The sequence below is a fragment of the Spermophilus citellus genome (genome assembly GCF_964194105.1).
Source record: "Spermophilus citellus genome assembly, chromosome: 4".
Classification (NCBI taxonomy): Eukaryota; Metazoa; Chordata; class Mammalia; order Rodentia; family Sciuridae; genus Spermophilus; species Spermophilus citellus.
In genome coordinates this window covers 123,588,047-123,606,196 of record NC_138185.1, presented here as the reverse complement: position 1 = coordinate 123,606,196, position 18,150 = coordinate 123,588,047, and the positions used below count along the sequence as shown (strand labels likewise).

Here is an 18,150-nt window from a genome sequence, read left to right as displayed (position 1 = left end):
AAATAACTCTAGAAAGGCCTACTGATATCACCCTTTCATAACTACAAAACAAACAGATCTATAGTAAATGTGACTTCTCCTTTGCGGGGGCTCATTACCCTGGATTTATGCTTATAAAATGTTATAAGAAAGAGTTAAGTCAACTTTTTGCACTGTGTGGAGAATTTAATATTGAGACTTCTCTTAAAGGAAACTAACACAAAATTTATCATTTAGTGTTCAAAATAGAAAATATTCAATCATATCTGTTAGTTGACAACGGAAAGGTCAATTGTCTACCAACATTCTCATTGATCACTTGACTATACTCTCCTCATGCATGTGAGAAACAGACTATGATGAAGTCCTATGAAACATGTGCTTGGGTATTATACAAAAGCACTAGGTCAGGAATCAAAAGAACTGAGGTTGAATCTCGCATTATGCCTTCCAAGCCATGTAATCTTGAGTAAATAAGATATCCTCTTCAAACTTCTTCATATCTAAAATACAGGGCACTATTTGCCTTTTCTACTCACTGAATTATTGTATGGATTAAATAATACAACGTATGAAAAGTACACTGAAAGCCTCAATCTAAGATGTCATAACAACATTTAGTATCATTATCATTAATATTATTATTATTATTAAGGGGAAAAATGAGAGAGGACTGCACTGCTTACATTAGTGTTCTGCATGTCTAGTTCCAGCATGAAATGAATGGTTTGCAGGGAAGAATGCTGGATAGCTTCTCTTGCTCTAAGTCTTCAGAGCATGGCTTTATATTATTTTATTTAATTCAAGTACCAGACATACCCACATTCAAAGGTAAGTACCCAAAGCCAAATATAAATGTTTTGGGGGTTATTTCACTTTGGATTATCCATGCCTCTGTTTCCCTCCACTGGAGCAAATATTCAAGAGCTGACTGTATGTAAAGAAGTTAGAGAAAACAGATGTATATAAGGCAAAAAGGGAAAAGCAAATTACAATCATCAGTATGCAGTCAGACATGTGTTTGCTCACTTAAAATATAATGCTGTCCAGCAGCAGTACTTGCTTCTCTGAGAGTAGAATAAATGATAACAATTTCAACAAACATCTGAGAACCTATGGCATTCAAGGCACTATGCCAGACACTGGGGATACAAAGATAAATAAAATAAGATTCCTGATATCAAGCCTCTTAGAGTTTAGCTGCTAAAACTGACATATATACATTGCCAATGGAATAGTTCAAAAATAGCCTATATAATATCGAAACAACCCCCTGACCCAAGGAACAGTTAAACTAGGTGCACTTTTAATGAAGGAATGCCATTTCAAAATAGTACCCACCACTGAACTTAAAACAATGGTTAAAGCTTTCCTTTCTAAGCATATAAAACAATGAAATCTAAAATTAGTCAATAAAAATCTGAAGTCATTTTTAAAAAGTCATATTTAATAGATAAAACCAGGTTAGAGCTAATTTTTATTATACAAAATGTTAAAATATAACATATTTGAACTCACTTTTGTTCCAGGAGGCAATCCTTCTAGTTGTTTAGGTTTTATAAATGTTCGATGATGCTGTGTCTTATGATCCATTTTCTCCTTGCATGTCAAAAACTGCAGTCTGCATTTTGTACAACGATGTATTCCTTTTTTCTATTGAGAAACAGAAAAAAGGAAAAATAACTTTTATAACCACAAAAATCTGTGTCCTGGAACTACTCTAAGTTAATTTTAATGAAAGTTTACTATTTCTTGTCATAAATAGTACCAAAATATAATTTCATTTTTTAAAACTTATATTACTATCAAATGTATTTGTTACTATATAGAGTCAAACATAAAAGTTCCATTAACAGGATCAAATAGAAGTTATACCAAATGTATGAAAGCTTTTAATTATAAACTTAAATTATTTAAAAACATGATACTATGAAAATGAGCTAAAACATGTTTTAATTTTAGAAAATGTCAAAATTATTTTAAAATTTTGCTATTTTCAATCATTTGACAAGTTGGTAAAGTAAATTACACTCTCTCAACTCAAGTAAATCTAACTAGACATTTCAAAGGTTAAGTTACAAAAATGGTTATATAAAGCAATGTTGTCCAATAAAACTTTCTGCAATAACGAAATGCTCTAGAGCTTTGCTGTTCAACATGGTAATTACTAGCCATATAATGGTTACTGAGCACTTGAAACGTGGCAAATGAAAGTGAGGAGCTAAATTTTTTAAATTGTATTTAATTAATTTACACAGGTGATTGTGGCCAGTGGCTACTACACTGGACAACATAGATACGGAGGCATAAAATATAACTGATCACAACCTATGTTCCAGTTGAAAACTCCCTGAGTTCCTCCTAATATCCTGGTCCTATCACATTCTACAGATGGGAAATAGAACCCAAGAGAAATCTAAGTCCCTCTCCCATAGCTAGATAATAACAATACTAGACTCCTGATCCAGTGTTCTTCCTACTGTATAATATCAACTGAAATCTTTACACATATATTCTCAATAATATAAAAAATATATTTCATATACACATGCTTATGTATATAGAAATTTAGAATAACACATGCAAAATATCTTCTTCAAAGCTGTATCTCTGCCAGACACATCACTATTTCCCTTTAAATACAAGCAACTCTTCATAAAATTTAAGGTAATACTTCTCTGAGGTAATGTACAGAGAAGTATCTAGCAAAGTTACTAGCACACAGCAAACATTTCATTTAAAAAAAAAAAAAAAGCCAGATATAGAAATACAAATATCACATGTTCAGCTGGGTGTAATGCTCATTCCTGTATTCCCAGAATTTGGGAGGTTAAGGCAAGAGGATTTCAAGTTTGAGACCAGCCTCAGCTACTTAGCAAGACCCTGTCTCAAAAAATGAAAAGGGCTGGGGATATAGCTCAGTGGTGAAGTATACTTGGGTTCAATTCCCAGTACCCTCCCCCCGCAAAAATCATTTGTTCTCACTCATACATTCAAGATAAAAAAGTTGATCTCACAGAAGTATATAAAGTGGTCACTAGAGGCTAGGAAAGGTGCAGGGATAGGGATGAGGGAGATCAGACACTGGAAAACAAAACACTTTGATAGGAAGAATAAGTTCTAGTGTCCAACAGCATGGCAGGGTGACTATGTTTATAATAATTTATATATTATTATAAAGAGCTGGAAGAGAGTTATGTGAATGTTATCAACACAAATGATAAATGTTTGAGGGAAATGCTAATTACCTTAATTTGAACTTATACATTATTGTAAACATGTATTGAATTATAACTCTATTTCCAACAAATATGTACAATTGTTACATGTCAATTAATATTTTAAAAAAAACAGAAAATAGTTCTTACAATGTCCAAAGCAATACGTAAGAACAACATGTTAGAATAATTTTAGCTGTATCTTAAGACTAGCAGTGTGGTGCACTATCTTATATCATAGATATAAGCAACTTAACACAAATTCACTTATAAAGTATTCAAAGAAGAGGAGGAAAAAAGAGAGAAAAACTTGGCCAAGAAACAGATACCAGAACAACAGGACAGAACAAAAGTTCACTAGAATTCATTTCCCAGAACTCTTTACTAGAATCACTTACTAGGTTACCTCATCCAGCTTCATGATTTTAAATACCACCTACCCAAATGCTTATTTGGCAACATTACTTGCCATCTTATATGCTTCTCAAATCAACATGGACAAAACTAAACTCTAGGTTTCCTATATCCCTCTCCTACCATCCTAAATCTGTTCCTTGCTCAGTTTTCTCCATAGCTTAGAATATTAAAACTCCATTCTTATAAATGCTGAAGTCACAAAACTCAGTGTCCCCTCCTGCCCCATCTCTCTCTTTCTCTCTCTAATTAATACATTAATAAAACCTGCCAACTTCACTTTCAAGACTACTGATAACATTCCTATTTGTCATTACCTCCAACCACTGCTACCATACTGGGGCAAGTCACCCAGACTATGGTTTAAAAAAAAAAAAAAAAAAAACAACTTCTATCTTCCTTTCATGTCTTTTTCTGCCCTGTGATCTATTCTCTCCATGGTTGTTGATAATTCTTGAAATATGCCAGGTCTCTCACTTAAAATCTTCCAGGAGCTTTCCAAAGTCCTGACTCTGGGTCCACACAAATTGCTACAACCTTATCTCCTACAATTAATCCTTCTGTTAGTTAACTCTGCTCTAGCTTCAATGGCCTCCTTGCCAATCTTATTAGTAACTCTGGTTTATACTCACTTCATTGCCTACATAATGTTACCTCTCCCACATGGCTTACTTCTTAATTTCCTTTGAAGAGGCCCTTTAATGCCCATGCTGTATATAAAAGAGCAAACCCTCCTCCCCAGTGCTTGGCACTCCTTATTTTCCACATTTATTTTCTACCCACAATACTTATCACCAGCATATACAAACACACATTCACACAAACTTATTATCTTTATTACAGTACCAATTCCTAAATCACACTGCTATATAATACCTAAAACAGTTCCTGACATACAGTAAGGCATCCTAAATATTTGTTGGATGAATAAATAGTGAAGCAGAAAGCAAGAGACTAATGCAGAAAAATATATGAGTGGCAGGTATAATTTAACTAGTTCAAAATGACTGCTACTTCATTCAATGCACACTTATCCAAAATGCTGAGACAGAAAACATCAATCTATAATTCCCTGAGGTGGACTCAAGTCTTACACATCTCTTATGTTATGTACATATGCATTTTAATGTGCTAAGGGTGATGAAGATACAGTATCACAGTTTTTAATAACAACAATGTTCAATCAAAGATATAATGATCTATTCAGAGTATAGAAAAATAACTGTACTGAATTTTTTGAGAGTCTTGAGGGATTTAAGGGTAATTCTTACTATATGTAATTTCTATCTTTAGATCTAATGCCAATGTAAAATCCAACTCCGTGACAGCAGTAAAAACTAGTGCTCTAAAGTCATGTTCTGTCTTTGCCTTTTATGAGACAATGCAACATTAGGCAAGTTACTTTCACTTATACCGTTTCCTCATTTATAAAACATATATAGGTTGTGAGGATTAAGTACCCTGATACCATATGGTGATTACTATATGTTAACTGCTTATTGTTTTATCTAATAAGCTTACTTAATATATCAGAAATTCTTAAATTATATCATAAAAGTCATGAACTGGGTTGTTTGCTCTAGAATTACTCAAGACATAACAATATATTCTTTTAAAGAAACAATTACAAGTGAGGTCTTCAACATAAAGAGACACAGAATCAACAATTTTTATTGCCTGATATTATACTGTCATCTGTTAAAAGTTTCCCAGTCTTTCATAAACAAGTACACAAATTATAAATACATTGGAGGATGCCTGATGATCCTTCTTTCTTACTAATAGATTGTCCTATCTTTACTGCTGGCTATCTACTTCCCAGGCACACAAACCAAACAAAAATTTTAAAAGTTAGGAACCCATGGCAAGTCAAGATGGCTCCAGGCATGAAGGTTTGATTTTAAATAACATAGCCTAGGGCTGGTGACACAACTTAGTAGCACATGCTCAGCATGTGCAAAGTCCTGCATTCAATGCCCTACACCACAAAAAAATAAATAGAATACATTGTACACCCCACACACTGGCTCCACACATCTTATCATTATTTTCATGTCTGTAACTCAATGTAGAGCTTAGTAAAGCATCTGGGGATAGTTACATTAAAAAGCCTCAAAATAAAATAGTTTATACCTTACTCTCCCTTTTAAAATTAAAGGCTAAAGATGAAATACAGAGTACCAAGGACAATGTTTCCCAAACTCTTTATCAAGGAATGTTAATAGGTATGTTCAAATAAAGTGTTCAGTGGTCAAATAAGTTTGGGAAATGATACATACTATATCTTTTGCTTGGAGACTTACAATGTCCATTAGCATATTAAAAGCTCTGAGAAGTCCTGTTTTAAAAAACAGACAAACAAAACTGTTTAATTTTTTAAATCCAGGCATTTACCAAATTTATTTACCAGTGACAATTCTGGGAGAACCCCTATTAACACCTGTTGGAATACTGTTGGGGGACCATCAAATAAAAGATCTTCCCAGAACTTCTCAAGGATGGGTGGTATCCCAGTCACAACACCGGCGATCCCAAATTCATTTGGAAATGCTACTTTTATCATCTTTCCCAATTAAAAATTACTACCTTTCATGATTATCTACCAACTGCATTTCATAGCAAGGTGAGTACCAATGGTGAATAAATTAGTGTGCCAGTTTAATCAATAATACGGAAATGCTTAATGAGTTAGAAAAACCTGATTATATGATCAGGTGCAATAAATCCATTAGGTTCTGATTTTGACAAAAACACTGTTGTATCAACATTTTTAGCACAAACAGGGATAATTTAATTGCTTCAGAAAAAAAAAAAACAATAAGCATAACATCAGAATTCCAAGCACTAATGCTGAGTTCCAAAAATTACATAGCAGAACTGGCAGAAGTAATCCAGGAAAGAAGTTAGGATCTAAACACAGTTCTCTGGCAGAATTCATACATCAACCCATCAACAGCTTCCTTTGCCTTGTAGCTGTGAAGGACGAACCTGGGTCAATGACAACATATTTTCTTATAACAGAGCTTTAGAAAGTGGAAATAAAGTTTGAAAAGGAATAGGAAAACAAGGTTATGTGTCCTCAATCTTTTTTTTCCTCAGTTCAAAGTAATATCCCCCCCACCCTGCTTCTTGAAAACTCCTTCAAAATCATTCCCAGATCTACTCTTAGGACCTAACTGCCACTTGCTTATTTCACTCACCTTTTTTTTTTTCCCCCTCAATCCTTGGTTGCCTATTTCTAGTCATCTTTCACAACTTTCATTATTTATGGTCTACACCACCACTGGAAAGGAGGTAAGAACTGGAAATTTCACAAATAATTCAACATAAATTATAAATTTAATTGGGTTTTTTGGAACAACTCTGCTTCCTTTGCAGAATAAAACTAATCAGTGTTTCAAGACTTAACCTGTTTTTTCACTAAGATAATATGAACAAACAGGAATTAGAAAATCTCACCTGATGTTTCATATAATGATGCATATAGGGTGTTGCAATTTTAATAACTTTGAGGCAAAAAGGACACAGCAAGTTCTTAGTGTTTTCATGGGATGTTCTAAAATGAGTTTCCACATCAGAAAATGATGATGATCTATAATTGCAAACCTAGAAATAGAAAGAAGGTTTTGTTTGATTCAAAAATTTATAACTGATGTGCAATTACAAAGCAAATTATGGATCATTTGTTTAGAACACTGTGTACTACTACTCTTGCTGATGCCTATACACCCAAAAATTCCACTAACAGAAGCACCAAAAAAACCCCAGAAATTATCTTTCAAAATTAAAGAATTCTTCTCAAAACATAACTAGGTTGTGTACTTTTTAGCAGATCGTTCATCTATCACTACCTTGACTGAAATTTTCAAGTTTTGGCACCTCCTGTCTTATAAAGTGCTTTTTCTGCTACAAAAACAGCACTCTTCTTTAGACTGTAAATGGACCCCACACTATGGTAGTGGCAATTAATCTTTTACTTTTTTGTCTTCCTATTCCTTCAAATTCTGGAAAAATACTGGTCACAAAACATTTGCTAGGGTTCTTTATAACTAACAGCATTTCAAATTTCCCTTGTATACACCTACATTCTTCCCTGTATGGTAAGACATGTCCATCTGAATGTCTAGCTGGGCTCTTCTTTGACTACCACAGATGTAAGCAAGCAACAGTCTGTGGGCCAAATGCAGCTCACTGCCTACCCCTCATATAATGAATGAGTTATGCCTTCCACTAATAAATTATTTATAAGAGGGACTTTAATTTTGGTAACCAATTTACCTAAATGATTGAAGAATAAAACACTGATATATTTTATGACACATGAAAGTTTTATGGAATCAAATTTCAATGTCTATATATAAAATTTTATTGGAACATGCCCTTGTACTACTATGGCAGAGTTGCTTATTTCCAACAATGACAGTAAACCATCAAAACCTGAAATATTTCCTGAAAAAAATGTACTGACCTCTGGTTTAATGGGCTTAAATCTTGTAGTTACAACAAACACACCACTTAAAAGAACACAATAAAAATGTGTATGTACCTGGCAGATATATGGCATTTCACCGGGTTTATGATTATCCTTCATATGTTGTAAAAGAACATGTTCTGTTTCAAATGATAATTCACAGATTTTACAAATGGCTAAAAGTGAGAGAGGGGAAAAGGCATTACATTTTAAGATATAAAAAATTATTTTACAAATTTATATAAATAGTGGTAGTAGCAGCAGCAGCAGCAGAAGTGATCAATCATATAGTTTGTTAACTGGTTGCCAAGCACATTCCTAAACACTTCACCTAAATTAACTCACCTGATTCCTATAACAGCATATGAGGAAGGCATTTCTATTATCCTCATTTTTCAAGAGTTCATGTCTCAATTCTTATAGCTATAACAAAAGGAGGATCTGGTATTTAAACTCAAGCTACTTAGCTTCAAAAACTGATTTTAACTACAACCATAGTTACTTAAAGTTTAAATGAAGAACACTGATTTCACATTTGATATATATGATTTGAGGCTTCTGAATCCCCAACATGTAATGCCCAGATTATGCCAAGGCAATTACTATAATGAATTACTTGCCAGAGGGACTTTAATTTTAGTAACAAATTTTATTTCAAAATTTCTAAAAGTTAAAACTTAATTTTTCCATTTTGCCCCCAAATTCCAGAGTCTATTTCTTATTTTTCTTACAGTTACTCAGGTTTTCTCAGAGTTTCTATCTTCAAATTCAATAATATTCAACATTTAAATGAAACTGTAACTTACTAGAAAATTCATGGGGCGTATGTGTACTTTCAATGTGACACTGTAGCTGAAATGGTGTGGGAAACTGACGGTAGCAGTGCTGGCAGGTGGTGTGGTTTTCCCAGCTTTCACTGCTCTGCTTCTCAAGTTCCAAATGATGTTTCATGTGGTTCATAAACCTATAAATGATTGTCAACAGGTGCAAAAATTCAGATTTAAAAACAAAATCTCACCAATAAGTCTCTGAGTCTTAATCTTAAAAAATACCAAGTATTACTCAAAATCCAAAATGTCTTAAAAGTCCTCTAGAAAAGAGTATATTTTAAATATTGCCTTTTCTATGTGGCTCAGTAAATTTTTTCAAATTTATTTCAAAATAATATTACTGTAATATCACTCATTTTCTAACTCAATCATTACTTCAGATTATTTTTAAAAATTTAAGGTAAAAGAGCAGGCTTGTTTTCTATACCTTAAATACTATTTTTAGTTTAAAATAAAACACTGAAAGAAAGGAAACCCTACCACCAAAAACAGCTAGAGTCATGAGAGAAATCTTTTAAGACTGTGAAGACATATAATAGATTCCAGCTGCTTAAAAGACAAATTACTGGTATTTTTACTTGTGTCTTGGTTTCTAAATGCATGTAATAGCAATTTTAATGCCTACAATTACAAGAACTTTTTTTTAAAAAAATGATACTGGCTTACTGTTAGCACATACTGTTCATTTTAACTTGCAGACTGTGCCCTTTATAAGAAAGGTCCATTTTTCACTTTTACATTCTGCTATTTCAGCTTCCCTAAAAGGATCCTTATGAAAAGGAACTATGACCTTCAACAGCAGAGAGTGTAGTATAAATGAGAATACTTATTTAGAAGAGCTTACTGAAGCTTTTTGCTGAATTTGAAAATAAAAGTTATTCAATCAAAACAACAATTTTTGGACTGATCAGCTATTTACAATTACTCATTTTGAAGCCCTAAATGAAACAATCTTGCAACTATTAACATTGATGATAATGTCATCAATCAGGATAACAATCATCAAGAAGGTTATAACATATATCTCTTTTTTTACACCTCTACCACACTACTCTTTACAGCAAGTTATGCTACACCTTAAAATATCTTTCTTCTTTTTTTTAACACAAGCTCTACAACACCTACCAAAAAAATCCTAGTCTTGGTTAAGTATTTACATATGCAAAGCCAATATCTTTTAGCTCAAAATCATAAGCACTTAAGTATATTTATATAAAGAATCCTTTAATCAGTTAGTCATTTTTCTCAATTATTAAATAAGCCCAATCTGGAGTTCATATTTTTCAAATGAACAGATGGAAATGGGAGAAACAAAAAGGGCAAACTTCTTGGAATCATGTTCAAGAATGAAATATACCTGTTTTCATTGATAAGTTACCACAGTCCGGCTGCAGCAAAATAACCGGGGGGTGACGAGCAACTTGTGTAGATTGATACAGCAGAAGTGGGAGCCGTTTATTATAGGACAACAGGGCTATATATACATTCCACACAGCTTATCTTAATTAACATAAACTAGATACAGCAGTCAACCAATAAGGAATCTCCACACTTAATGGCTCGCTGGCGTTACTTCACAAACCACTCCCTCTGGCAAAATGCCAGGCGCCATCCTGACTTGTTTACAGACTCTAACAATAAGTAAGGGGTAAAATACTAATATTACAGTATGATAATAACAGAACAGAGTAGAAATCTTGAGCTGTATATTTCTTACCATCCTTGAAAAATAATTTGCTTTCCCAGCTTTACTGGAAAAATTCAAAGCAATGTTACATAATACACTTAATTTTGGTTATGAGGTACTTTACTTTAAGATTACATTTATCAGATAACCAATATATTTTAAATGCTTAATCACTGGATGTTATCAAACGGAGCATGCTGAAAATTTCTAAATATTCTGATAATATAGACCTATGTCTCCTGAAATAATTCCTGAAAAAAGGAATTTCCCATTTTCATGTGTCATATTTAATTTGAAGAAGGAGCTTAAATCAGTGAATCACACTTCCATGCGTATCACTGCATCTATTTTTTTTAAATATTTATTTTTTAGTTGTAGTTGGACACAATACATTTTATTTATTTATTTATTTTTATGTGGTGCTGAGGACGGAACCCAGAGCCTCACAGATACTAGGCGAGCGCTCTACCGCTGACCCACAACCCCAGCCCTCATTGCATCTATTAACATGATTTCTGACATATTTTACTATTAAAATGGTAAAAATATGTAAATAGGTGGTAGAGTTCTATTATAGTACTGTTTCAGTGTTATGTGTCAAAGCACAACTTCCCTTCTGTTAAAGAATGGGGATCACTAGCTCTTGATGGCAGTTAACAGTGTCACAAAGGAGGTAAAGCAATGAGAAAATTCATATGATAGAAGTTATGGGAAAGAACTTGGAAAAACTAGGAGGTACTACCATAAAGCAACCATTAATGATTATTATAGGAGCATATCATAGAAGACAAGAAAACAAATAAATGCTGGGCCCAGACGTGAAAGTACGTGCTTAAAAATGCTACAGGTGATAGTCATAAAGAGTAAATGGAATATACACATATATATGTATGTTTGTACACACAAACACACACATATCTTGTCTAAGTACACTAATATCTGCAACTTACTTTGAAATTAAGACTTAAATTTTTGATGAGTATTTGAAAATTTTTATAATGAAATGGTAGAAAATAACCTTATATACTATAAATATCATGCCATATAATCAATGAAAAATATCATTCAATATATCTTGTTATTTTGTTCTTGTTACTCACATAAGATATCTTTATAGTATGTCATGTAATGCAAAAATTACAAAGTAAGTTTCTAAAATTTAAAACATTTGTGTACACCTCTTCAAAATTTCATTGTGAATGAAATCTCTAATTGTTAAAGGTGTCAAATTTTAAAATTAAAGCAGACACATCTCCTAGAAATGGTATATCTTTAAAATACATGGCTTTTGGCTGGGCTTGGTGGCACATGCCTATAATCCCAGGGGCTTGGGAGGCTGAGGCAGGAGGATCTCGAGTTCAGAGCCAGTCTCAGCAAAAGTGAGGTGTTAAGCAACTCAGTGAGACACTATCTCTAAATAAAATACAAAATAGGGCTGAGGATGTGGCTCAGTGGTTGAGTGTCCCTGAATTCAATCCCCAGTAACCCCATCCCCCAAAATAGATCACTTTTCGCACTAGGTAAATGTTCTTAATATGAATTGAAAGCTTTGAGCATTAAGATAAGCATAGAGAAGTTCAAAACTGGACACTTTTGAAGTGCTTCCTCCTATAACTGAAGAAAAATAAAATGTAAACTACCTAAAAGATTCACTGCTAAAACAAAATGAACTTATTTTTTTTCTTTTAAGTTAAAATAAACTTTGCACATCTTAAGAAATGTGAAAGAAATACAAATAAGTAGATCCTGGTGTCAAATTCTAAAATACAAGAAATGACAAAAGCTTTTCAACCACAAACAAACAAAGTTTGCCTTTGTCTATTATCTAGAATAGCATAGGAAAATGTAACCTAAAGATACAACATTTATATTTGTAGCATTTTAATTTTCAAATAGAAATAAAAATAAGTATTTACATACCTAATATTATTTTTTAGAATTTTCAAGCAACTGAAGCATTTAAAGGTTGTGTGAGTCTTCTGTTCTTCCTGGGCATCTCCTTCATGTTTTCCATAATAAAAGTCATTAACTAACATGATCAATTTTCCTTTCTCTGAATCAATAGTCTTATTTGTATTTGCTGTATTTGAAAATTCTGTTTTAGCCAGTCCCAAAGTGTTATTTATCATGTCTGGACAACAATACTGAAAGAGAAAAAAATTAGAAGCCTTATTTAAAAAAAAAAAAAAAAAAAAAAAAGCAAAAAAAGTATTCTGTGGTTACAAGTAAGGCCAGGCTATGTAAAACTCTGCTTGGTAATACATCTGGAAAAATAGTCACCAAAAATTTGTGGTGCACATACATATTCAAAAAACTCAAATGACAAACACTTATTGTCTTAATAAACAAAAAAATTTTTTTCAAAAAGAAATGAAAACCCTTAAACAGGACTTGGCTATAGATTTAACAACCATTCCTTAATAACCATGCGATTTATCTGTTCAGGTGTAACTATTTAATAATAATTTGTTGCTTGGTCGAAAATTATTCATTTCACATCTATTTCGAGAGTACAGAAAGAAATATTTCATATGCCTTGATGTATATTTTTAATTATCAAGTAACACAAAAAATTTTGTAAAACCTGAATGGAACTAGACTTTGACACAACTAACCTGCCATTTCTTAGACTCAAGGTACTAGAAAAGGTATGGAACGCAAAGATATATAAAACTAATCTTCCTTCTTAAAAAAAAAAAGAAAAGAAAAGAAAACAATCCACTTTTTTACATTAAGCATAAAAGAAAAGTGTTTTTACATCTTAAAATCTAGAATGCTAAATATCTGAAGAGGAAACTTACCTCTTCATGAGTAAAATCACAATGTCACATAAACTGATTTTAATATGGAATTTGTTCATATGTGAGCTTTTCTTTTTCAACAAGATAGAACTAATTCATTTATTGCACATAACATTCAGTTGTATAGTTTTTACTTAAAGGGCAAGCTCAGGAAGATGTGTATTATAATATTTGTTAAAATGCTAATTCCTGGGCCTCACTTCAGAACAACTAAGCTACAATGTCCAGAGATAGGGCCTAGAAGTTAATATTTTATTTATTTATTTATTTATTTATTTATTGGTAGTTGTAGATGGACAGCATGCCTTTATTTTATGTTTATTTTTGTGTGGTGCTAAGGATTGAACCAAGTGCCTCATACATGCTACGCAAGAGATCTGCCACTGAGCTACAGCCCCAGCCCTAGAAGTTATATTTTTTAACAAGCGGTAATTCTTTTACAACTTAAATGTTTTCTATATGTGTTATGTGTTAAACTGGCATCAACATAAGAAAATTTTAAACTCTCAATACACCTATTTCATTTCTAAGATAACAACATCCACTTCTACCACATGTGAAATGTTAGACAACTGGTGGAACATTCTGTATTACAAGGGACAGTGGGCCTTTCTGGTCCAAGACAGACCTATAACATTTCTTTCAAGGTTGCATTTTACTTATTTTGTTTTACTTATCAATTTATAAATCTGAAAAGGAAAAACACACACACACAAAATCTAAAATAGATACAAAGAAAAAAATACTAAGTAAAATGGGCCACAAATAAGTGGTATAACTAACCTATGTTAAGGAGTTGAGGTTTCACCCATATGCAAAATTAGGACAAATAGATTAATTCTCTAATACAACATGAATCTCTGTAGTCTTCCATTCAGAATAAATTATAATTGAAATAGAAATACAACATAAAGAGGGAGGTAAGAAAGGTTTTGCTATTTATGTTCCTAGATTCTTCTTGCGATATCACATAATATCTGAGAGCTCAAACTTAGGAAATTCAGACTATTTCTAAGGAGTTTTACAAGACTAAGTTCCTTCTTTTAAAAAAATGCTACTTTTTACTTTAAGGATAAATGAAGAAAAACATGGTAGGGAATAAAACAACTAGCATTAATAGAAAAATTACTCAAAATGTGTATCTTCTTACTACTACTAATATGTATCACTGGCACCATTTTGACAAACAAAACTCCTCACTTATTTGCAGGCTTCCTTGGAGTAAGATCTCAAACAATAATAAGAAGTTATAATGCACAAAAATAAATAATAGAGAAAAGTCTTCCTAATAAGAAATGCAGATTATCTTGTGTCCCAAACACAAGATCTGGTGTTTAGTAGAAGTTATTCTGAGTCATATTTAGCACCTGATTATTTTCTGAAATCTACAAAATAGTTTATGATAGATTATGTTTCAAGGTTTATATTCTCCAGAAATGTCTAATTTGAAATTAAAGTTGACCTAGAGTAATAAATTACAATATATATAATATATAATCAATTACTTGCTGTTCTTTTTTTTTCTTTTACAGAAAAGATAGGATCAGATTTTTAAAAATTAACATACAAATCTTGTTCACAGTAACTTTAAAATTTTTTTTTAAATTGTAGTTGGAAACTATATATACCTTTATTTTATTTATTTTTATATTTTATTTATTTTTATGTGGTGCTGAGGATCGAACCCAGCGCTTCACACGTGCTAGGTGAGTGCTCTACACTGAGCCACAACCCCAGCCCTCACAGTAACTTTTTTTAAGCAATATTTAAGATCCCTATGAAAAACAGCTGAATAATAAACTGCTGACAACCAAACATGGACAATGGCTATAGTGAATGAGGGAGAAGGGAAGGAGCAAAATAGCCTACAGGAGGGGAAAAAAAAGACAGGCAAGAAAGAAACTTAAGAAATGAGCACTAACGACAGTGAACTATTGTCCAAAATCAACTGGTTATCTTTTGTTCAGCTCCAGAACCCTTTTAGTTCTCACCCTTTACTACAACCCTTCACACAGCCTTATTTTCCTGGGCTGGCTAGTCTACAAATATCAAATGCCTTTAATGCTATTCTCATCTTTACATTTCCCAATACATAGGTCATCTTCCATAGCTTTGTTAGTGCCCTAAAAATTTAGGTAGAATTTTCAGAGCAAAGGATATGGAATGCAATTTTTAAATAGTAAAATAGGACTTCTCATACAAACATCCTACATAAGTCAACATTTCCTCACTTATTGGAATTCATCCAAAAGCCACCAACAACCAAATTCCACAAACCCGATTTTCACTGAAACGTAGATCCAGAGAAAATCCAGAGACCACAATATACAAAAGCACTACCCAAAGCATCCAAGAAAGAAAGCATGTAGTCAGAAAGTGATCAAAGACAAAAGAATCCAAAAGATCTTAGAAAGTGTCAGTAAAGGGAGTTGGGAATATAGCTCAGTGGTACTGCACTTGCCTAGCATGTGCAAAGCCCTAAGTTTGATCCATAGCATCGTAAAAGAAAAGAAAAAAACAAAAAAAAAAAAACAAAACCACCACCACCAGCAACAACAACAACAAAAAAGAAAAACATAAATATGACAATTTAAATATATATCCTGAAAGAAGTGACATGATAGGCATATCCTGAAGTGCAAGGATAGATAGATAGGCAGGCAGGCAGGCAGAAAAAAAACACAGATAGGAAAGAGGTGACATGATAGGCATATCCTGAAGTGCAAGGATAGATAGATAGATAGACAGGCAGGCAGGCAGGCAGGCAAACGCGGATATAGAAGCTGGTCAAGAGCATGGCAGAAGAAGTAACCCAGACCTACTTTGGAAAAGGAAAGGAAAGCTGAAAAGGCAGTGCTATAGAAAGAAGCAGACACACACACTGCATTTGCAGGAAGTCTTCTGCCAAGCAAAGAATTATATAAACCCAACTAGCAGGCTGTGAGACTATACTAGAAATCTAGGCTCTCATCTAAACAAAAATACTTTCAGATAAAAGGAGGCTAATAACAGGAATATAAACAATTCTAGCAAAACATCAGGAAAATGTTATCCTGGAGCAGACAGCAAAGCTGAGGAGATGTGTCCCCATGTGGGTTTCTCTCTAGAGCCTATACCCTAGTCCCAGGCCCATGGAGCCCACAAGAAACTATCCACTGTTTGAGGGTACCTTCTTCTCCATCCCACCCCCTGAGGCCATTGATGTAAGTGACCTCTGAACAGTCTCACACAACCAAGAAGTTTTCTGCCATTCAGTGACCAAGGAAAGCCTGTTGGGGCAACGTTTGGAGCTCCAGGCCCAGGTGTGGGGTAAAGCAGCCACACAATTAACGAAGAATATGACACTGCACCAGGTCTTTTGTGGCTGCCTCAGCACAAGACTGGTCTCTTGCTCAACTTCAATCAGGACCCCTCACCAACAACAGGTCATCTCCTGGACCTGGAAATCTGTCACCTCCACCATGAAGCCTGGATGACTTTTGTTGACCAGTCTGACACTTCATGATCCTAACATCTCTGGTCCCCAGTAAGAATGCTAAAGCACTGCATGATGTTGCTGAAAACTTAGAGACTGGGTTCTGAGAAGAGGAAAAATAGAGGCTGAACACCTAGGTTTCCTCTTCCTCTTCCCTGTGCACAAACACAAAACATGCCCTTTCTACAGAAATAAACTTGCTTTAGAATCCCACCTCACCCCCAGAGAGAGATTAAGAAGTAGCACATCAAGGGAAAAAGGAGAGGGAAAAATGAATAACAGCGAGCTAAGATAAATTAGAGACAAGAATAGTAGTAAACAGATACTGCAAAATAAAAGAAGGGAAAGAGAGGCCAGTAATGAGAAAAGCAAGGTTTAAAAAAAGAGAGATTAGGATTAGAGAGAAAATGACAGATATAGCATGCAAAGGAAAATTCATTTTGGACACACAACTGTATGGAATAAATATTTTAAAATATAATTCAGGAAAACTGTGCTAAAACAAAGGAAGACACAAATATAAAGGCAAAAGAATACACTGTACACCAGAGAAGACTGACTCAAACTTTCCATAGTAAGTTATGTCACTATAAAATTATTAATCTTAAAAAATATTAGTCTAAAAAAAAAATATATATATATATATGGACTGGGATGTAGCTCAGAGGTAAAGTACCCCTAAATCCCCAGTATCAAAAAAAAAAAAAAAAAAAAAGAAAGAAAGAAAGAAAAGAAAAAGAAGCTTATTACTTTCTAGGTGAGACCCTCTGCAATTTAGTGAGGCCTTGTTGAAAAAAAAAAAAAAAAAGGACTGGAATGTAGTTCAGTGGTAAAGAGCCCCTGAGATCAATTCCCAGTACCAAAACACAAAGTAACAAAAAACAAACAACAAACACTAAACACTAGAATAAAAAAAAAAAAAAAAAAAAAAAAACAACAACACTTTTTTTGAACATTTTAAAATGTTAAGGATACATTCATGATACAGTTATGAAAGCTAGATTCTTCTGTATCACAAATATCAGCTAAGTAATGAAAGATATGGATTGAGATGTGATTATATATCTAGGACAGAAGAAGTTGAATAAGTGAAGATAAGGATATGTAAAAAGTTTTATCAGTGGATACTAAACTACAGTTAGATAGGAACACAAGTTCTGGTATGCTATTATTACATAGTAGGGTGTCTATAGATAACAATAATGCACTGTACACTTTAAAAAAAGCCAGAAAAAAGGGGTGGGGATTATGGCTCAGTGGTAGAGCGCTCACCTG

At 33.3% G+C, this 18,150-nt stretch overlaps 1 protein-coding gene across 4 annotated transcripts in view; it reads right to left on the bottom strand.

Annotated features, from left to right (window-relative positions):
- The window catches only part of ZNF280D (zinc finger protein 280D), a 108,299-nt gene that overhangs the window by 42,580 nt on the left and 47,569 nt on the right, over nucleotides 1-18,150 (bottom strand). For all 4 annotated transcript variants that reach the window (XM_081289643.1, XM_081289641.1, XM_081289642.1 and 1 more), the window contains 5 exons: nucleotides 12,520-12,743; nucleotides 8,889-9,046; nucleotides 8,158-8,258; nucleotides 7,071-7,217; nucleotides 1,498-1,632 (listed from right to left, as the gene is read on the bottom strand). In XM_081289643.1, the coding sequence (XP_081145769.1) occupies nucleotides 1,498-1,632; nucleotides 7,071-7,217; nucleotides 8,158-8,258; nucleotides 8,889-9,046; nucleotides 12,520-12,743 (765 nt within the window). The remainder of the gene's footprint in view (nucleotides 1-1,497; nucleotides 1,633-7,070; nucleotides 7,218-8,157; nucleotides 8,259-8,888; nucleotides 9,047-12,519; nucleotides 12,744-18,150) is intronic.